The sequence below is a fragment of the Rhodamnia argentea genome, chromosome 7, assembly GCF_020921035.1.
Source record: "Rhodamnia argentea isolate NSW1041297 chromosome 7, ASM2092103v1, whole genome shotgun sequence".
Lineage (NCBI taxonomy): Eukaryota > Viridiplantae > Streptophyta > Magnoliopsida > Myrtales > Myrtaceae > Rhodamnia > Rhodamnia argentea.
This window is the reverse complement of record NC_063156.1, coordinates 15003828-15019530: the sequence shown is the minus strand read 5'-3', so window position 1 is coordinate 15019530 and position 15703 is coordinate 15003828. Positions and strand designations below refer to the sequence as shown.

At 41.3% G+C, this 15703-nt stretch overlaps 1 protein-coding gene across 1 annotated transcript; it reads right to left on the bottom strand.

Moving 5' to 3' along the window:
- Positions 1 to 12129: 12129 nt before the first annotated feature.
- On the bottom strand, positions 12130 to 14655 carry LOC115743567 (leucine-rich repeat receptor-like protein kinase PXC1). Its single transcript, XM_030678409.2, has 2 exons — positions 13224 to 14655; positions 12130 to 13127 (listed from the first exon to the last, which is right to left on the bottom strand). Exons 1-2 carry the CDS (start codon positions 14602 to 14604, stop codon positions 12457 to 12459), a joined length of 2052 nt encoding a protein of 683 aa, XP_030534269.1. The 5' UTR covers positions 14605 to 14655; the 3' UTR covers positions 12130 to 12456.
- Between the last annotated feature and the right edge of the window lie 1048 nt (positions 14656 to 15703).

Here is a 15703-nt window from a genome sequence, read left to right as displayed (position 1 = left end):
CGAAAACACGAAGTTTCGTCGCTAAATTTAGCGACGCCGGATTAACCACGAATTTTTTTTCATGGCAAAATTCGTCGGAAAACCCAATTTAGCGACGAAATTTTATTTTTTTTCATATGAAAAAATCATTTCTTTTACTTTTCGATTTTAAATTTAACTAAAAGCAAAATTAATTTCCGCAATTTATATTTAACATTGATTAAGCACTTAATAATATCAAAATTTTATAATAATATGAAAATGAGATACATTTTTTTTGGGTAAGATGAAAATGAGATACATTCATCTACATTTTTCACAAGAATGACATAAATATTTTTTTGTCACCGGGTCAGGTCAAGTCTACGGGTCAGGGCATCGGATTTTCAGGTCCGGGTCGGGTCCGTAGGAGTCGGCGGGTTCCTCGGGTTGGGTCAACTTAACGGGTTCGGGTCGCGAGGCTCACGGTTCCACGATGCGCAGCAGCTGGTCGACGGCGCCGTGGACAACTAGGGCTCGGGTAGTGGCTGGACAGCGGCGCCGAGGCTGCTGGGGACGATGGTGCGGCATAGCGAGGCTGCTGGGGATGATGGCGCGGCACGGCGGGGCTGCTGGTTCGCGGGTCGATACTTGGGCCTCGCGGATCTCAAAGCTCCCAAGCTCAACTAGGCTCGCGAGCGACGGCTCGAGCTCGTGACGTCGTGGTGATGGCGGTCGGAGGTGTGCGGCTAGGCCGCGATTAAGGGTCTCGGGTTGCAAGTTTTAGGTGGCGGCCAAGCCGAACAATGGCTACGGTGGTTTGGGTGGGCGACAGGTTCACGAGCAGGGAGCTCAAATCGTCGTCGCAATGGGCTCATCGTCAGATATGTGGGTCTCGGCCAACTCAGGTGGCCGGAGGTGGCTGGGTAGCGGTGCTCGGTGGCGGCAGAGCTCAGGTGGAGGAGGGTCGTGGGGCGAAGGTCCCGAGTTTATGGTGACGAGGCTAGCGGGTGGTTGCTACAAGCAACTCAGTTGGTTGCGGCTCGCACGAGGCCGGCTGGCCGTGTGGCGTGGCTAGTGACGGGAGTAGACGGAGGGTGGTGGTGCAGGCTGTAGTGGTCGGGTGGAGGTGGGTCGCTCGACTGAACTAGAAAAAGAAAGCAAGAACAAGAAGGAAGGAGGAAATGAAGAAGAGGAAGAAGCGAAGAAGAAGATGAAGACGTCGTATAGGGTCGCTCAGTCAAGGCAGGAGAGAGAGAGCACGTGGGACTGAAACTTGGGTAGGAGGGTTTTAGAAATTGTCAAAAGAAAGATTATATAAGATATGGAGAGAGAGATATGACAAAAAAAAAACAAAAAGATATGAGAGAGAAATCTAGCGACGAAAAAAACAATTCGTCTCTTATTTAGTGACGAAAAAACAAAAAAAAAATTCGTCGCTAAATCAGCGACGGAAAAACAAATTCGTCGCTAATATTAATATTTTCTTTTTTATTTTTATTTTTATTTTTATTTTTATCATATTAGCGACAAATAATTCATTTTGTCGCTAAATTAGCAATGAAAAAATTAGTTCGTCGATAAATTGAAATATTTTCTTTTTTATTTTTATTCATAGTGCTAATTTTACGACAAACGAAATCGTTCGTCACTAAATTAGCGATGAAAAAGCTAATTCGTCACTAATTTTAATATTTTATTTTTTACTTCTATTTTTATTTATAGCATATTAGCGACGAAAAACGAATTTCGTCGCTAAATTAGCAACGGAAAAACAAGTTCGTCGCTAAATCAGCGACAAAAAAACAAGTTCATCGCCAATATTAATATTTTATTTTTTATTTTTATTTATATCATATTAGCGACGAATAATACATTTTCTCGCTAACTTGAAATATTTTCTTTTTTATTTTTATTCACAGGGCTAATTTTGCAATGAACAAAACTGTTTGTCGCTAAATTAGCGATGAAAAAGCTAATTCGTCGCTAATTTTAATATTTTATTTTTTACTTCTATTTTTATTTATAGCATATTAGCGACAAAAAACGAATTTCGTCGCTAAATTAGTGACGACAAAGTTAATTCGTCACCAAGTTGAATATTTCCTTTTTTATTTATATTTCTATAAAATTAGCGACAAAAAATGTGATTCGTCGCCAATTTTAATATTTTCTTTCTTATTTTTATTCATAGTGCTAATTTTACGACAAAATCAACGTTCGTCACTAATTAGTGACAAAATAGGTTTTCGTCGCTAAATGATATCAACAAATTTGCGACGAAATTTGGTTTTCGTCGCTAATTAGCGACCAAAAACATTGCTCGTCGGTAATTATTTTTTTATTTTTATTTTTATTTATATCGTATTAGCGACGAAAAACAAATTTCGTCGCTACCGTAGCGACGAAAAAGCTAGTTCATCGCTAAATTGAACATTTTTTTTATTTTTATTTCTATCATATTAGCGACAAATAATACATTTCATCGCTAAATTAGTGACGAAAATAATGATTCGTCAGTAATTTTAATATTTTCTTTGTTATTTTTATTCAAAGTGCTTATTTTGCGACGAAAATAAAAGTTCCTCGCTAATTAGCGACGAATGTTGATTTTCGTCGCTAACATTTAAGAAAAGAATTGGCAACGAAAAAATACATTCGTCGCTAATTGGCGACGAAGCCTATTTTCGTCGCAAAGGAGATTACGATGAATAATCTTTTCATGGCCGTTTTCGTTGCTAATTGGCGACGAATATTTTTTGTGGCCATTTTCGTCGCAAATTAGCGACAAAATATTTTTCGTGGCTATTTTTGTCGTAAATTGGCGACGAATTTTTTTTCGTCGCTAATTAGCGACTACTTTTTTTGTCACTAATTTTGTCGCAAATAGTGACGAATATTCATTTTGTTGCTATTTTCGTCGGAAATTAGCAACGAATTTTTTCCTTCGCAAAAAATACGTGGCTAAATCCGTAGTTTTTTGTAGTGGCTCGGGCCATTCATTCGAGGAAGAGCTCATATTTCACAAAAAACCCTCTCAACAAATTAGGAAGAGAGTCTAGAGAGAGAGAGATAGAGGCGACCATGCGCTCGTGCAATCACCATTCTCACCAGTGATCGCGAAGGAGAAGGAGAGTTTTGCCAGGCCATCCGCGATCAAACTAATTTCGCTCGACCTGTGTCCGACCTCCACTGGAGTCTGAGGGAGCTCCAAAACTCTGCCATTGCTGTTGATATCGCCGAAACAGGTTTGTGCCATTTTTTATTGCTCGAGCAATGCGTTAATGGCGAATCATTTCATCCGAGCTTGTTTCTTCGTTTTTATTGTTGGATAGCACTTAGAGCCATCCCTAAGCTTGACCTTGCCTTTTGTTTACATCGGTTCTGCTTGAAACGCCATTGACGAGCTCTGTGAGCTCGCGATCTTGAACCCAGTCATCCTCGAAGCTTCTGGACTTCAAGGTAGGTATCCTGGACGTCCTCTGATACTTTGCGGTTGGTTAGATCTAGGATTGCACGTAAGAAATGGAGAAAACCAGTTCGCCGGAAGTTCATGACTGAAGGAAGTTGGATCGGAAGGATTTAGGCCGAGTCGAAAGCTGAAATTGACATATGTTAGTGTTAGGATGCTGAGTAGTTGATTTAGGATAAAATCAGAATTTGGCTCTGGCCATCTTATCTGGTGACCGAACTACTCAGTTGACCAATCATTGCCTACGTGGTGCCACGTGGTGCACCGATGGTGTCCGCATGGATGTCATGTCGGCAGGTATATATATATATATATATAGTCGATCGGGTTGAAATCAGCCGAGGAAGATAGGTTTGATCGGGTCGAGTTGGATCATTGACCCCGACCCGACACTTGTTAGCCTCCCATTTAATTCAGAATAAAAAAAATAAGATTGGTTGGATGGTTAGGAAGTTGACACGTGTCACGATCCGGCTTTTTTCAAAAATAAAAAAATTCAGATAATTGAAAATTGAAAAACAAGAATATATTAGAAATTTTTAAAAAAAAATTGATACATACGGCATCGTTTTAGACTAACCCGAACCTTTACGGCTCGGGTCGAGTGCCTTTAGCCGAGGGCTGGATCACCTAGTCCGGAGAATTTTTTCTGGAATAAAAGTAAATAAAAAAAGAAATTAAAATTTTAAATAATAAAAAAATAAAATTTGAAAAAATTTAAAAAATCCTTTTAAAAAAAAAGGAAATGGCTAGTTTTACTTAGCTTGACCCATTTTTCTTAGTTTTGGACTTAGATTCCCCGAAAATTGGACAATTTTGTCCTTTTGGGCAAATCGTGTGCACATTTGACATCAAACCCTAATAAAATCATTCTCTAAGCCATTCAAGATTTTACTAGGGTCGTTTAATGCGATTTTTAAGCCATTGATTCCTTGATTGCGTACCTTTGTTCCTTGATTGTGATTCGTAGGATAGTCTCCTATTTGCATGAACTTTTAGAATTTAGACTTGCCTCATATGATTTTAAAATGGATAAAAAACTGCATGAGCATGTCATTAAAACACCCGACTTAGTTATTGAAAGGACGTCGGTTGTAATACCGACGTAACCAAGTCTCCGAACTAAAAATCTCTAGTTACATAGAATCGAACGGTTTCTCCCGATCGCTCGATAGGATTTCCAGTCTACCCCCTCAAAGACTGGTGGTAACTCCAAGCATGTACACTTTTGCACATGGCACCGATCATATAAAGATCATCTCGATATGTTGTTGCAATTTGGTATTGACCTATGAGGACTCGAGCTAAACCCATCATTGAGGCTTAGTAATCCATTAACCCCCTTCGATAATTATCCCCTTGAGGTCGAGGGGTCACGACATGGCCCAATGTGCAATGTAATCGATAAACTCTACATTTGCTTAATGTGGTCATTGAACTTTAGTCTAATATTTAACGTGATTCTCGAACTTTTAATTTATTTAATATGGCCCCTAAACTTTTGGTACATGTTCAACGTAGTCCTTGAACTATCTGAAAATGTTCAATGCCGTCATTCTATTAATTTAAAATTATGGACAACAATAAACATTTTCATATGATCCCAGGACTAAATTGAACATATATCAAAAGTTCATGGACTACATTGAATAAGTTAAAAGTTTAAGGACCAGATTGCATATTGGGCTAAAGTTCATGAACTACATTGCGTAAATTAAAAGTTCAGGAAGTATATTGCACATCGAAACAAAGTTTAAGGACTATTTGTGCTATTTTCTCTATGCTCTATGAAGAAGATGGGAAGAAACAAGATGGGATGGAGACCATGAAAATAATGAAATGAGCTATATAATAGGAAAACGGAGTCCTGTGGATTCGCCGTGGGTTCAGTGCGATATTGAAGAGGGGGCTTAATGTGAGCAAAAGGCTTAGTAGTGTTATATCCAGAAATAATGTGCTTGCCAATCTTAAAAATAAAAAAAGGCTTATTCGTCAAAAGAGAAATTGGGCATGAAAAAGCATAAGCCATGTAAAAGCAAATTGCTATTTCTGAAAAAAAAAAAAAACGTTTTTTGAGGAGCAAAGCTCTTCATGTTCAAATCAGTCCAATAATTCAAATTAGAATGGACTCTTGAGATCAGAGGATATCGCCGAAACAATGAAGAATGTTGGAATCAAAGGAAATTGGTAATGATGCATAGATAATCATTTGACTCCAAAACCACCTCCAGTGATGAATTTTGTACCTGATATATCCCTTCATTTCGTCACCTATTCACTGAGCCAACGTTACTTCCCCGTATAGAGTCTCTCTCTTACGATTGGAATGTCAAAGCTAATGTGTGAGCTTCACATCGAAAACTCCCGCTCAAGAAGTGGGGGCAAAGGTTATTTTATCTGATCTTGAGGTTTCTTAACTTGTACATCCAACGAAGACAAAAATTGACGATGCCTTTTCTTTCATAGCATCAAGCTAATCATCCTTTGTATAAGCTCAAGACCAAGCCTACATGACCAAGCCTACACGAGGGTCCTGAAAAAAGACCTCTTTGATTGGTCAAAATATTGGTCAAAGTTGTATATTCCTCAAGCAAACCTGACTCCTTGACTGCATGTTTTCGAGTGAGTGGAGTGATTTCTATCTCACATCAATGCGCGAGACAAAAGCCTTTCGTGAAAATATGTGAGGAAGTCCTTTTTGACCGGACAACCTATCCGGCATGAATAGTAAACCTCGATACCATTAATTTCATCAAGAAGATGACCTTTTAGGTGAGGCATATAAATTGTGTATGATGACTAGTCACGGTAGGCCTTGATTCGTGTAAAATAGAGGGGTTACACATATTATGGCCATCGGGAGGTGAGGTCTTGGAGGTGCTCTCAGATTTATCTGAACACTGCTTGAGTCTAAGGGTCAAATTGACCTAAGTTTGTCGTACCTAAATTTAGGAGTTGGGAACACTTTAGGAATCGTGATTCCATTTAGGGTGAGTTTCGTTCAATTTTTTCAAGGAGCTTTGGGAAAATGCAAAGCAATTTAGCCTAAAGGGTTTTGGGAAAATAGAAATATTGTTTGGTGAACTCTGCTTTGAAAAGCAACTTTGAGAAAAAAGCTATTTGGTAGAAAAATATTGGGAATGTGCCTTTGGGTGATTAATTTAAGCTTTTTATTTTTATTTTTTTTGGTAAGGAAAAAAAAAGTCTACAACTATTTTCATTTATGTATTAACGACAATGTTAAATATATGTATTAACAAATTTATAAATAAAATTAATTTATTTATTTTTTGCTAAAAATATTCAAAAGGAAAAAAAATCGCTTTGAAAGAAATTCAATATCCGACGCGATCGCGATTCGGTGACCCATCATCTTTCATTTGTGATTATGATGGACATAAAAATGATACAATTTGTCTGGAAAAGTACACTAGAAGTGTCATAACTTTTATACGGTGTTCACTTGAGTGCCATAACTTTCAAAACGTTCACTTAAGTACCATAACTTTCACAAATCGTTCACTTGAGTGCCATGTTGACGTAGACGCCGAAAAAGTTAATGTGGCAGATGGAAAGCTGACGTGGCATGCCGGAAAAGTTACTATAACACTCGGGTGAATAATATTGCTCCAACGTAGAATTCAAGTAAACGATTTTCGAAAGTTATGGCACTTAAGTGAATGTTTTGAAAGTTATGGCACTCAAGTGAACGCCGTACACAAGTTATGGCACTTCTAGTTTACTTTTCCTAAATTTGTCTCTTTCTAATGTTTATGACATTTCAAATGAAGTTTTTATATCTCATCCCTCCCAAAAAGATAATTGTAATTCTTTTTTTTCTCGTTCTTAAGTAACATTTATGCATTTTAAGTTGGATAATTTTGGACCAACGTCGTGTTTTTGTTTTGTTAAATTGCAAGTATATGAACTGAGAAAATGAAGTTGGGTATCATGTAATTGTTTTTGGCACATCTCTCAATTAGGATTGGCTAAAGTAGTTCTCCATAATATCATGCAAAAAGCTCCTTATTAAGATATACGATTTTCGATAGAGTAACATGCGAAATTGATATTTTTTTTTGGGTCCAAAACAAAAGAAGGATTTCATGCGAAATTAATAGTTGACTCAACAGAGGTTACCAGGTGAAAATGTCCTAAAAGGATTTTGAATAATTTATGGTTGGTCCATATGGATTTCATAATTTAAATTGGTTCAATCAAACCACAATACAAACCTTGTTGAAAGGATTTCATAATTTTGAAGTCAATTGCATTCTACACGCAAGAACACCATAATCTTCAAGAAATACAAATGTCTGCAGATTCATCATTTTTGTTATAATATGTCTCGAGTTTAAGCCCGAAGCGAAAACCGTGAAGATTCCGAATCGAATATTTGCAAACATCCGAAATCGAGCAAAGGAAAATATATACGTAATCAACTTACGAATTAAAGTTGATTGTGCGTTGGTGTCTTTGCTCAATATAGACTTGGACTCGGTCAACGTGCGTCAGCCAAAGGAAGAAAGAAAATATATGGAACTTCCAGGTTGGATTCGGCCAAAGAAAAGAGAAAATAAGAAAGTCCAAGTTTGAGATTTTGTTGACCTTATCTTGGATTCTGTTTCCAGTTTGTTGTAGCTATCTTCACGATGAAAATATGCACTTTCTTTGGCGGTGGGTTTAATATAAATGCTTCTCAAGTTTGCTTTACGGAAGACTTTCGAAAAGAGTCCTAAAGCGCCGTTCATTGAGTGCTTGGCAAGGGTTTATCTTCGTTAGTTTTGTTCACGGAATTACATCAAAAATTCAAGTGTCGAAGCCAATTAAATCTTGAGGTTAGATTTGTGTTAATATTTGCGAGATTAAGAGATTATTTCGCTAGAAATTGGGGGCTAAACATTGTGTGTGTTCTTGGATGTAATTGAGGCTTGGGAAACATTGAGAGTGTTTGAGTTACTAGAGTTTGGTCTGTAATCTCCGTGTATCACTTGTTTTATAGTGGAATTCGTTGCTGCTCTCCCCGTGGACGTAGGTCTCTATGACCAAACCACGTACATCTGGTGTTCGATTTATTTTTTTGTTCTGTCTATTTATCGTTCGATCGCTTGGTTCAGCGCAACAATTTTTTACCCGCTTTAGGTTTACCCTTTTGCTGAAGAGGTTTCATATGGTCGCTCTACTTTGGATCATCTTGCCCAAAATTTCTAATCCCCTCCTCAAATTGTTGCAGAGAGCTCCAACTACAACGAAAATCAAATTCGCGCAATAGGTCACCGTCTCTGGCAAACGCTTCATTGTCAGCCGAAAACCAATTCATTTGCAAGTAAAGGAATCTCGGAAAAACTCCCTTAAGGAAAACGCCATAAGAATATTATTTTTCTTTTTTTCTTTTCCGCTTGTAGTGATCTTTCCGGTGAACTCTTCAAACTCGATCAATCTGGAAAATCATCACGGGCAGTTTCTGTAGAATCAAGTTAGTGCCAAAGGCAAACTTGTTACCGTAAAGTAAGAGCAGTTAGAAAATGCCGCTTTTGCAGGAGCAGAGAAAGAAGAAAAGAGACGACCTTGGTCCTTTCTTTGTCGATGTAGAAATTCAGAACCCAAACACAACTCCAAAAGCTAAAAAGATAAATTTCGTAAACTCATTTACAAAGAAGAGAACCAGAATTTCGCAGAACAAATTCAAGACAACCACAGCTCGAACAAGAAAAAGGGCCGTAAAAGAGCGGCAGCAGGAGCGGCATGAGTAAGGGTAACAGGGAGAGTGAAGCGTAGATCTAGGGTTGTATTTTTTTAAAAGGGCAAAAATGGATTATAACTAATTTTTTTAGGGCAATATAGGAATTGATTAATCTTCATTAATTGGGGTTTTAGCATTCCGAAAATGCTGAAAACTCAATACCGGTACTTACTAGCATTGAGCTTTTAGCATTCTCAATGTCAACTTTCATCCCAAGCCCTTTCAAAATAGTTGCCAAACACCCAACATTTTCCCCAATGGGCTTTGGGGTCCCTAGGAGCTTTGAAAATGTTGAATCAAACCCTCCCTTAAATGGCAACTCTCAATTTGGTGGGAAAAGTATAAAAAAAAGTCTTAAACTTATTATATTGATAAAAATTTTATCATAAACCTTTCTATTGAACCAAATTTAATTCTAAATCTTTTTCCCTTTTTTTTCTAATTCAATCCATCCGGCTAATATAGAAAATTGCTAACGTAAATGCCAACCGTCTTACGTGACACGACGGACGCCGACGTGGTATAATTTTATTTTTTTTCCTTTCTATTTTTTTTTCTTCCCCTTTTCTTTTTATACGTGGCCGGCCATAGCTTGCCAGCCACAGATGAGGGTTGCCTTGCCGGTTAGCTCCTAGGCGAGGGTGAGCATCGATGAGAGCCCCACCTCCCTTGTGCTAGATCCGGCAAGGGTCGGCCTCACAGGTGCTCGCCCTCGCCCGGGCACGGCAAGCCCCACTAGCCATCGACGAAAAGAAAAGGAGAAGAAAAAGAAAGGACAAAAAAGAAAAATAACAAATTGAAAATGTTTATGTCGGTGTCGGTCGTGCCACGTAGGATGACTAACATTTATGTTAGTGATTTCCAGCCTAAATTAACTAGATGGATTGAATTGGTACAATGTAAAAAAGGCTCAGGATTAAGTTGACCTAACCTGAAGAATTTCCTCCATTACAGTCTTCAAGCCTAGAACTTAGTTCCAGTGCCATTCGATTTCCTTCACTGGAGATGAAAAATTTCTAGGGCTTCTTGAGTGGACTCCCTTATGTGGCTTTGGTCCCATGAGACATTATCTGAGAACTTTATTGATAATTTTTTTTCTCAATTTGGAAAATATAGGGATTACTCGTGTTTTGGCGGTTGTGAGGTCTCAGATCTTAGATCTCCTTCAGTCGAGATCCGACAATGAGGAAAGAGAGATCCAGAGAATGGTGTTAGCTATGGACACCGCAATTGATGGCGCGCTCTCCTCTACTTTTCTATACTTATTTCTAGTTTATTTGTTATGTCAAAAGCTTTTTCTAAGTAACAAAAAGGATAGAAAGACACCATAAGTATCAAAATTTATATAAGACGCTCATTTTGATGCTATTTTTTTTTTTTGGATTACTTAAATGTCAATTTTTGAGAAAAAAACATTATTTGAGTGTCAACTGCGATGAGATTTGCCGGAAATCTTATTTGATATCTACGTGACTCGCCGAAGAATCCAATCAGCAATAAAAAAGCTAAAAATTAAAAAATGATCTAAAATTAAAAACATAAATAAAACAAATAAAATTGAAGGACTATAGTGGTGAGGGCTTGCACAACCCTCACCGCCGCCGAGCCCTAACCAGTGGCTAATAACCCTTGCCGGTCGCAAGCGAGGTTGACCTTGTCCGGCAATGGCCGGGCGTCGCCCTCTCCAAGATCAACGAGGATTGGCCATCGCTGCACGAGGCTCGATCTTGCTAAGATTTGTGAGGTCAAGCGCTCGAATGCAATCGGAGGGGATCGCTGACCATTGGTCGGGGCTCAGCGGTGAGGGCAGCCCTTGTCGCTGCAAACCAACGCAAAGGCTTTTTTCATACTTTTTTAGCTTATTTTTTTCGGTTAATTTAATTTTTAAAAAATTACCTTTTTTTTTTAGTTTAAAAGCCCACATGGACCCTTTTTCTTTTCTTTTTTTTTTTCAATTACCACATATTATTGAAAAATTACTAATAAATGCCATGTACCAATTGGCCGAAGTCTCTGGCTGTTGGCACTAAAGTGACCTTTTTTCTCCGTTTAGACAATTAAATGAGTCGGCAAAAAATTTTGACACCAAAATGAACACTATACACAAAATTTGGCACTTCCGATGTCCTAATAAAAAGTATCTGAAACTCCATCTTATATCTTCGTTGCAAAAATGTTTTACACGGTCGATGTTTATTTATCAATAATTTTAATTTTATTTGGATTTGATAATCCTGTGCGATTTATATACGGACAACCCAGCAAGGATAGCGAGTAATAATTCCTGCAGTATGGATGAAGTCCCGCTCAGGTAAAAGTCAAACGCGGTTTGCTTTTTCCTGAGCTTATAATTCTGCCCCAGTTTTATCAGACAAGATGTTGGTGAGAATAACTTTGATTCTTCTTTTTCTGAAGCGAAGCAAGGCCTTTGCTAAAGAAAACTCTGGCTGACATGCGGCAGTATGAAAGAGAGGAAAGGAAAACGGAAAACATCCTGCCTCTTTTTACCACCCCGATAATAGGACTAGTCGCGAAAGGTTCACCTCTCTTGTCGTGCGGTAACAAGTCCGATTCATGTTAACACAGAACATTTTAGCATATCTCGTGGCGAGTTGCCAATCTCGAACTTTGAAGTCGTGGATAAAGCGAATAATTATGATTTAATTCGAATATTTCGTAGCGGAAGCAGACGCTTATGAACGAGTCGTTCGCGCTGATCACCCCTTCCCTGTTTCACCTAAAATTGAAAAAGAAAAGCCTCCTTGGAAAACGACCATCTAACATCCCTTCCTTTTTTTTTTTGGTTGGAGAAGTTTGTTGTTTGACTTTAAAAAAGTGTTTTAACCCTATCACTTGATAATGACATTCAATAATGCTTCTTAAACGTTTCCAACATTATTCATGAATTACTTTTCTTCTGCTTCTTAAAACCGGAAATTCATTGTGGAGAAGTATCATTAATTAAGTAAAGACCATCCAACCGACAACGAAAGTAGAGTTCAGTGCGGTCAATGAAGCCTTCCGACAAGAAGACGACACTACTGAGTACTGATGTACATCTTCTAGTGAATAAATAGCTGACTGAGTAGATCGAATTGGTCGAATTTGGTCAAGATTCCCAAATTCTCCAACCGGTAACATTAGAAAGTACGATAGGCTAAGCCAATTTTACAAACTTTAAACCCAGGACAGACCACATGCAATAGCAATGAGACAATGCGAAAACACAAACAGAAGCCAACCGCGGAACAACCCCGGTGAACCGATCCGTCGATCCGAACCTTCAGACCCCGTCTTCGGTCGTGGCGAGCGATGGAGAGAGGGAGTTTCGCGACTCGTCGTAGTCCTCTCCCAATGGCGACTGCTCCACCCTAATGTCCTCGATCATCTTCACCACTTCCGCCATCGGAGGCCTCTTGTCGGGCTGAGCCGCCGCGCAGGCCAAGCCCACGTGGAGCATGGACACGAGCTCCTCCTCGATGTTCTTGTAGCGGAGGAGCTCCTGATCGAACACCTCGGCCGTCCACTCCTCCTTCACCACGGATCTCACCCACTTGGGGAGATCGACCGCCTGTTCCTCTTCATCGGCGCGAGGCCGTGTTGGGGAGGGATGCTGCGATGGAGCTCTGCCGGTGAGGACTTCCAGTAACAGGACGCCGAAGCCATAGACATCGGCCCTTTGAGAGAGCCGCTTGGTTTCTGCCTGCTCCGGAGCTCGGTAACCCCCCAATCTGGCGATGGCGTGAACCGGATTCAGAAGCAGTGAGAGCCCGAAATCGGAGACACAAGCAACGCCATTCTTGTCGAGGAGTATGTTGGAAGACTTGATGTTTCCATGGGGGATTTTCGCCGCACTGTACTCGTCGTGGATCCAGGCGAGCCCGCGAGCCGCTCCAAGTACCAAGCTGATCCTTGTGGTCCAATCCAGAGGAATCCTTCCAGGACCCCTGTTTCCTGATTAAAGCAAGAGTAACAAGAACGAGATAAGGCACAATCCCAGAATTAGTCAATTCAGAATGAGACATTGTCTGAGAACAGAAGTATGCTGACCATGAAGCAGGGAGTGCAGGCTTCCATTTGGCAGATAATCATATACCAGGAGCTTCTCTTCTCTGGCATAGTAATAAGCTCTGAGTTTGACCACATTTTGGTGCTTAAGCTTCCCAATCACGTCCATGTACTGCTCGAACTCCTTCCTCATGCACGGATTGGCATCCTTCAATCTCTTGACGGCCACGACGCCCCCGTCGTCCAGCACAGCCCTGTACACTGTCCCTAAGCTTCCTTTCCCGAGCATTTCTGCCGACGCTCTGAGCAAATCTTCGAGTTCGAACTGCTTCTTCCGCTCGAAGAACACAAGCTTACTCCTATCGGTAGCGTTCGTCCCATCACTATCCGCACCGCCGCTTGCGTACACTCTCTTCTCACTTCCGTGGCTGCTCCCACTTCTCCTCTTCCCAGTGCTTTCTCCATTTGATTTCAAGCTCGAATTCCGCTCTCTTGAGCAGCAGTAAGCAACCACGAAAGATGTCACGACAAGTAATGCCACGCAGATCACGAGAGCAATCGCCACTATAGCCCCCGTGCTCAGTCCTTTTCGCCGATGCTTCTGACCCGGTCCAATTGCGGGTGCCTCTGGAATGGAGCTGGGCTTAGACGGTACCGTGAGAGAGGAAGAAGCCGGAGGTGAAGTCCCGGATAGCGAGCAAGCTGGTAACGGGCTCGAGCCACATAGTCCTTCGTTCCCGACGAAGCTCCGGACACCAAACTTCCTCAGTAGTCCATCTGGCAAACGCCCGTACAGTTCGTTGTTTGTCAAGTTGAGCTCCTTGAGGCTCTTGAGCGACGCCGAGAGATCCGGCACCTCTCCAGAGAGCAGGTTGCTCTGCAGCCGGAGAGTCAGGAGGCGGCTCAGGAGGCGGAGCTCCCCCGGGATCACGCCCCGGATGTTGTTGTCGGAAACGTCAAGACGGAGGAGGCGCCGGAGGAAGGATATCTCCGGCGGGATCTCGCCGGAGAAGTCGTTCCCGGCGAGGTAGAGGAGCTTGAGGTTGGTGCAGTTGGCGAGAGGCCCGACGGTGCCGTTCAGCCGGTTATCGTGGAGGTCGAGCAGGCGGAGCTGGTCCAGGGAAGAGAGAGAGTCGATGGGCCCGCGGAGGTTGAGGGATGGGAGGGAGAGAGCGGTGACGCGGCGGCCGGAGGGAGAGGAGGAGGAGGAACAGCGAACGCCGCGCCAGGCGGCGGCGCAGGCGTCGGAGCCGGTCCAGTTGGGGAGGAGGTGGCCATGGGAGTCGGCCTGGAGGCGGAAGAGAGCGAGGGCGTTGGTGTCATTGGGCGGCGAGGAGAGAGAACGGGGGAGGAAGAGAAGGAGAAGCGTGACGGTGACGGCGATGGCGATGGCAGAGAAAAGGGAAGGGAGACGGGTGCCCATGTTTCAGGAGCAATGAGCGGGAAGAGCAAGAAGAGACAGTGGGAGTGGGATGTGTTTTTTAAAAACTTCGCAGAGTCAAAGTTCATGTCTTTTTCCTTTTTACTTTCCCTTTCTTTTTTTCTTTTTTAAATTCACGCTTTTTCTCTGTTGTCTGTGGTTATGGAAAGAGAGGAAAGTGAGCATGATTGAAGGGGGAAGAGAAGGAAAAAGAGAAAGAAGGGTCCGTAGATAATTGAGTGAAGGGAAATCATTAAAGGCGATTTCTCAGGACATCGAAATGAGAATTGGGGCATGTTGTGGGAATGATTGCTGTTTCTCCACTCCTCTGTTAAAAGGAATGAGTGCGCGACAGTACACTTCTATGAGGACCGCAATGGTTGCTTCCCAATTTCTAGAGAGGGTTTCCAAAAACGTCGCCGTTCGTTGGCTGTTTGTGAGTGTAAATATGGACGACATAAGGAAAGAAGGGGCCGCTAGATCTGACTGAAGGAGGAGGAGAAGATAAGGAGAAACAGAAGGGAAAGAACAGGAAACAGAAATAAAAGAAAAACAAAAATTCAGAAACTCTGGATCTGGCAAGGCCGAGGCCGAGGCCAAGGCTAAGGCTCGCCTCGCCAGATTCGGCAAGGCTTGGCCTGAGCTCGCCGGCAACCGACACAGAAAGGAGAGGAAAAAGAATTAAATAATTAAAAAAATTGGAATTATTTTTTAAATTAATAAACTAAAATGAATGTAAATTTAGTTGAGGGTCATCAAACGAGACCAGAGGCATTGGTGGTGAGGATCTGTGGTGAGGAGGTGGGGGAAAGCGAAGGGTTGCGGCGGGGATTGAAGGCAAACATGACGATGGACGACTGGGATCATGGTGGTCGACACATCGTCAAATGTCGTAGGGAGGGATGAATAGGGATGATCGTGAGGTTGTTCCGATAGTAAACGATAGCCAACGAGGACTCAACCTTTCGGAGATGAAAATGAATAGTAGCAGATCCGTCTAGAAAATTCAGAAGATGAACAGTAAACATAAGGACATAAAAAAAATTAGAAAAAAAAAAAAGAGAAGATAAAAGCAAAATGACATCATTTTGATAAAGTTGCA

Bases quoted from the DNA above. Each gene is read 5' to 3' on its own strand.
- LOC115743567 (XM_030678409.2), bottom strand. From the start codon at position 14,604: ATGGGCACCCGTCTCCCTTCCCTTTTCTCTGCCATCGCCATCGCCGTC. The intron at 13,128-13,223 runs GTCAGCATACTT...TGCTTTAATCAG, and splicing joins CCTGCACTCCCTGCTTCATG to GAAACAGGGGTCCTGGAAGG.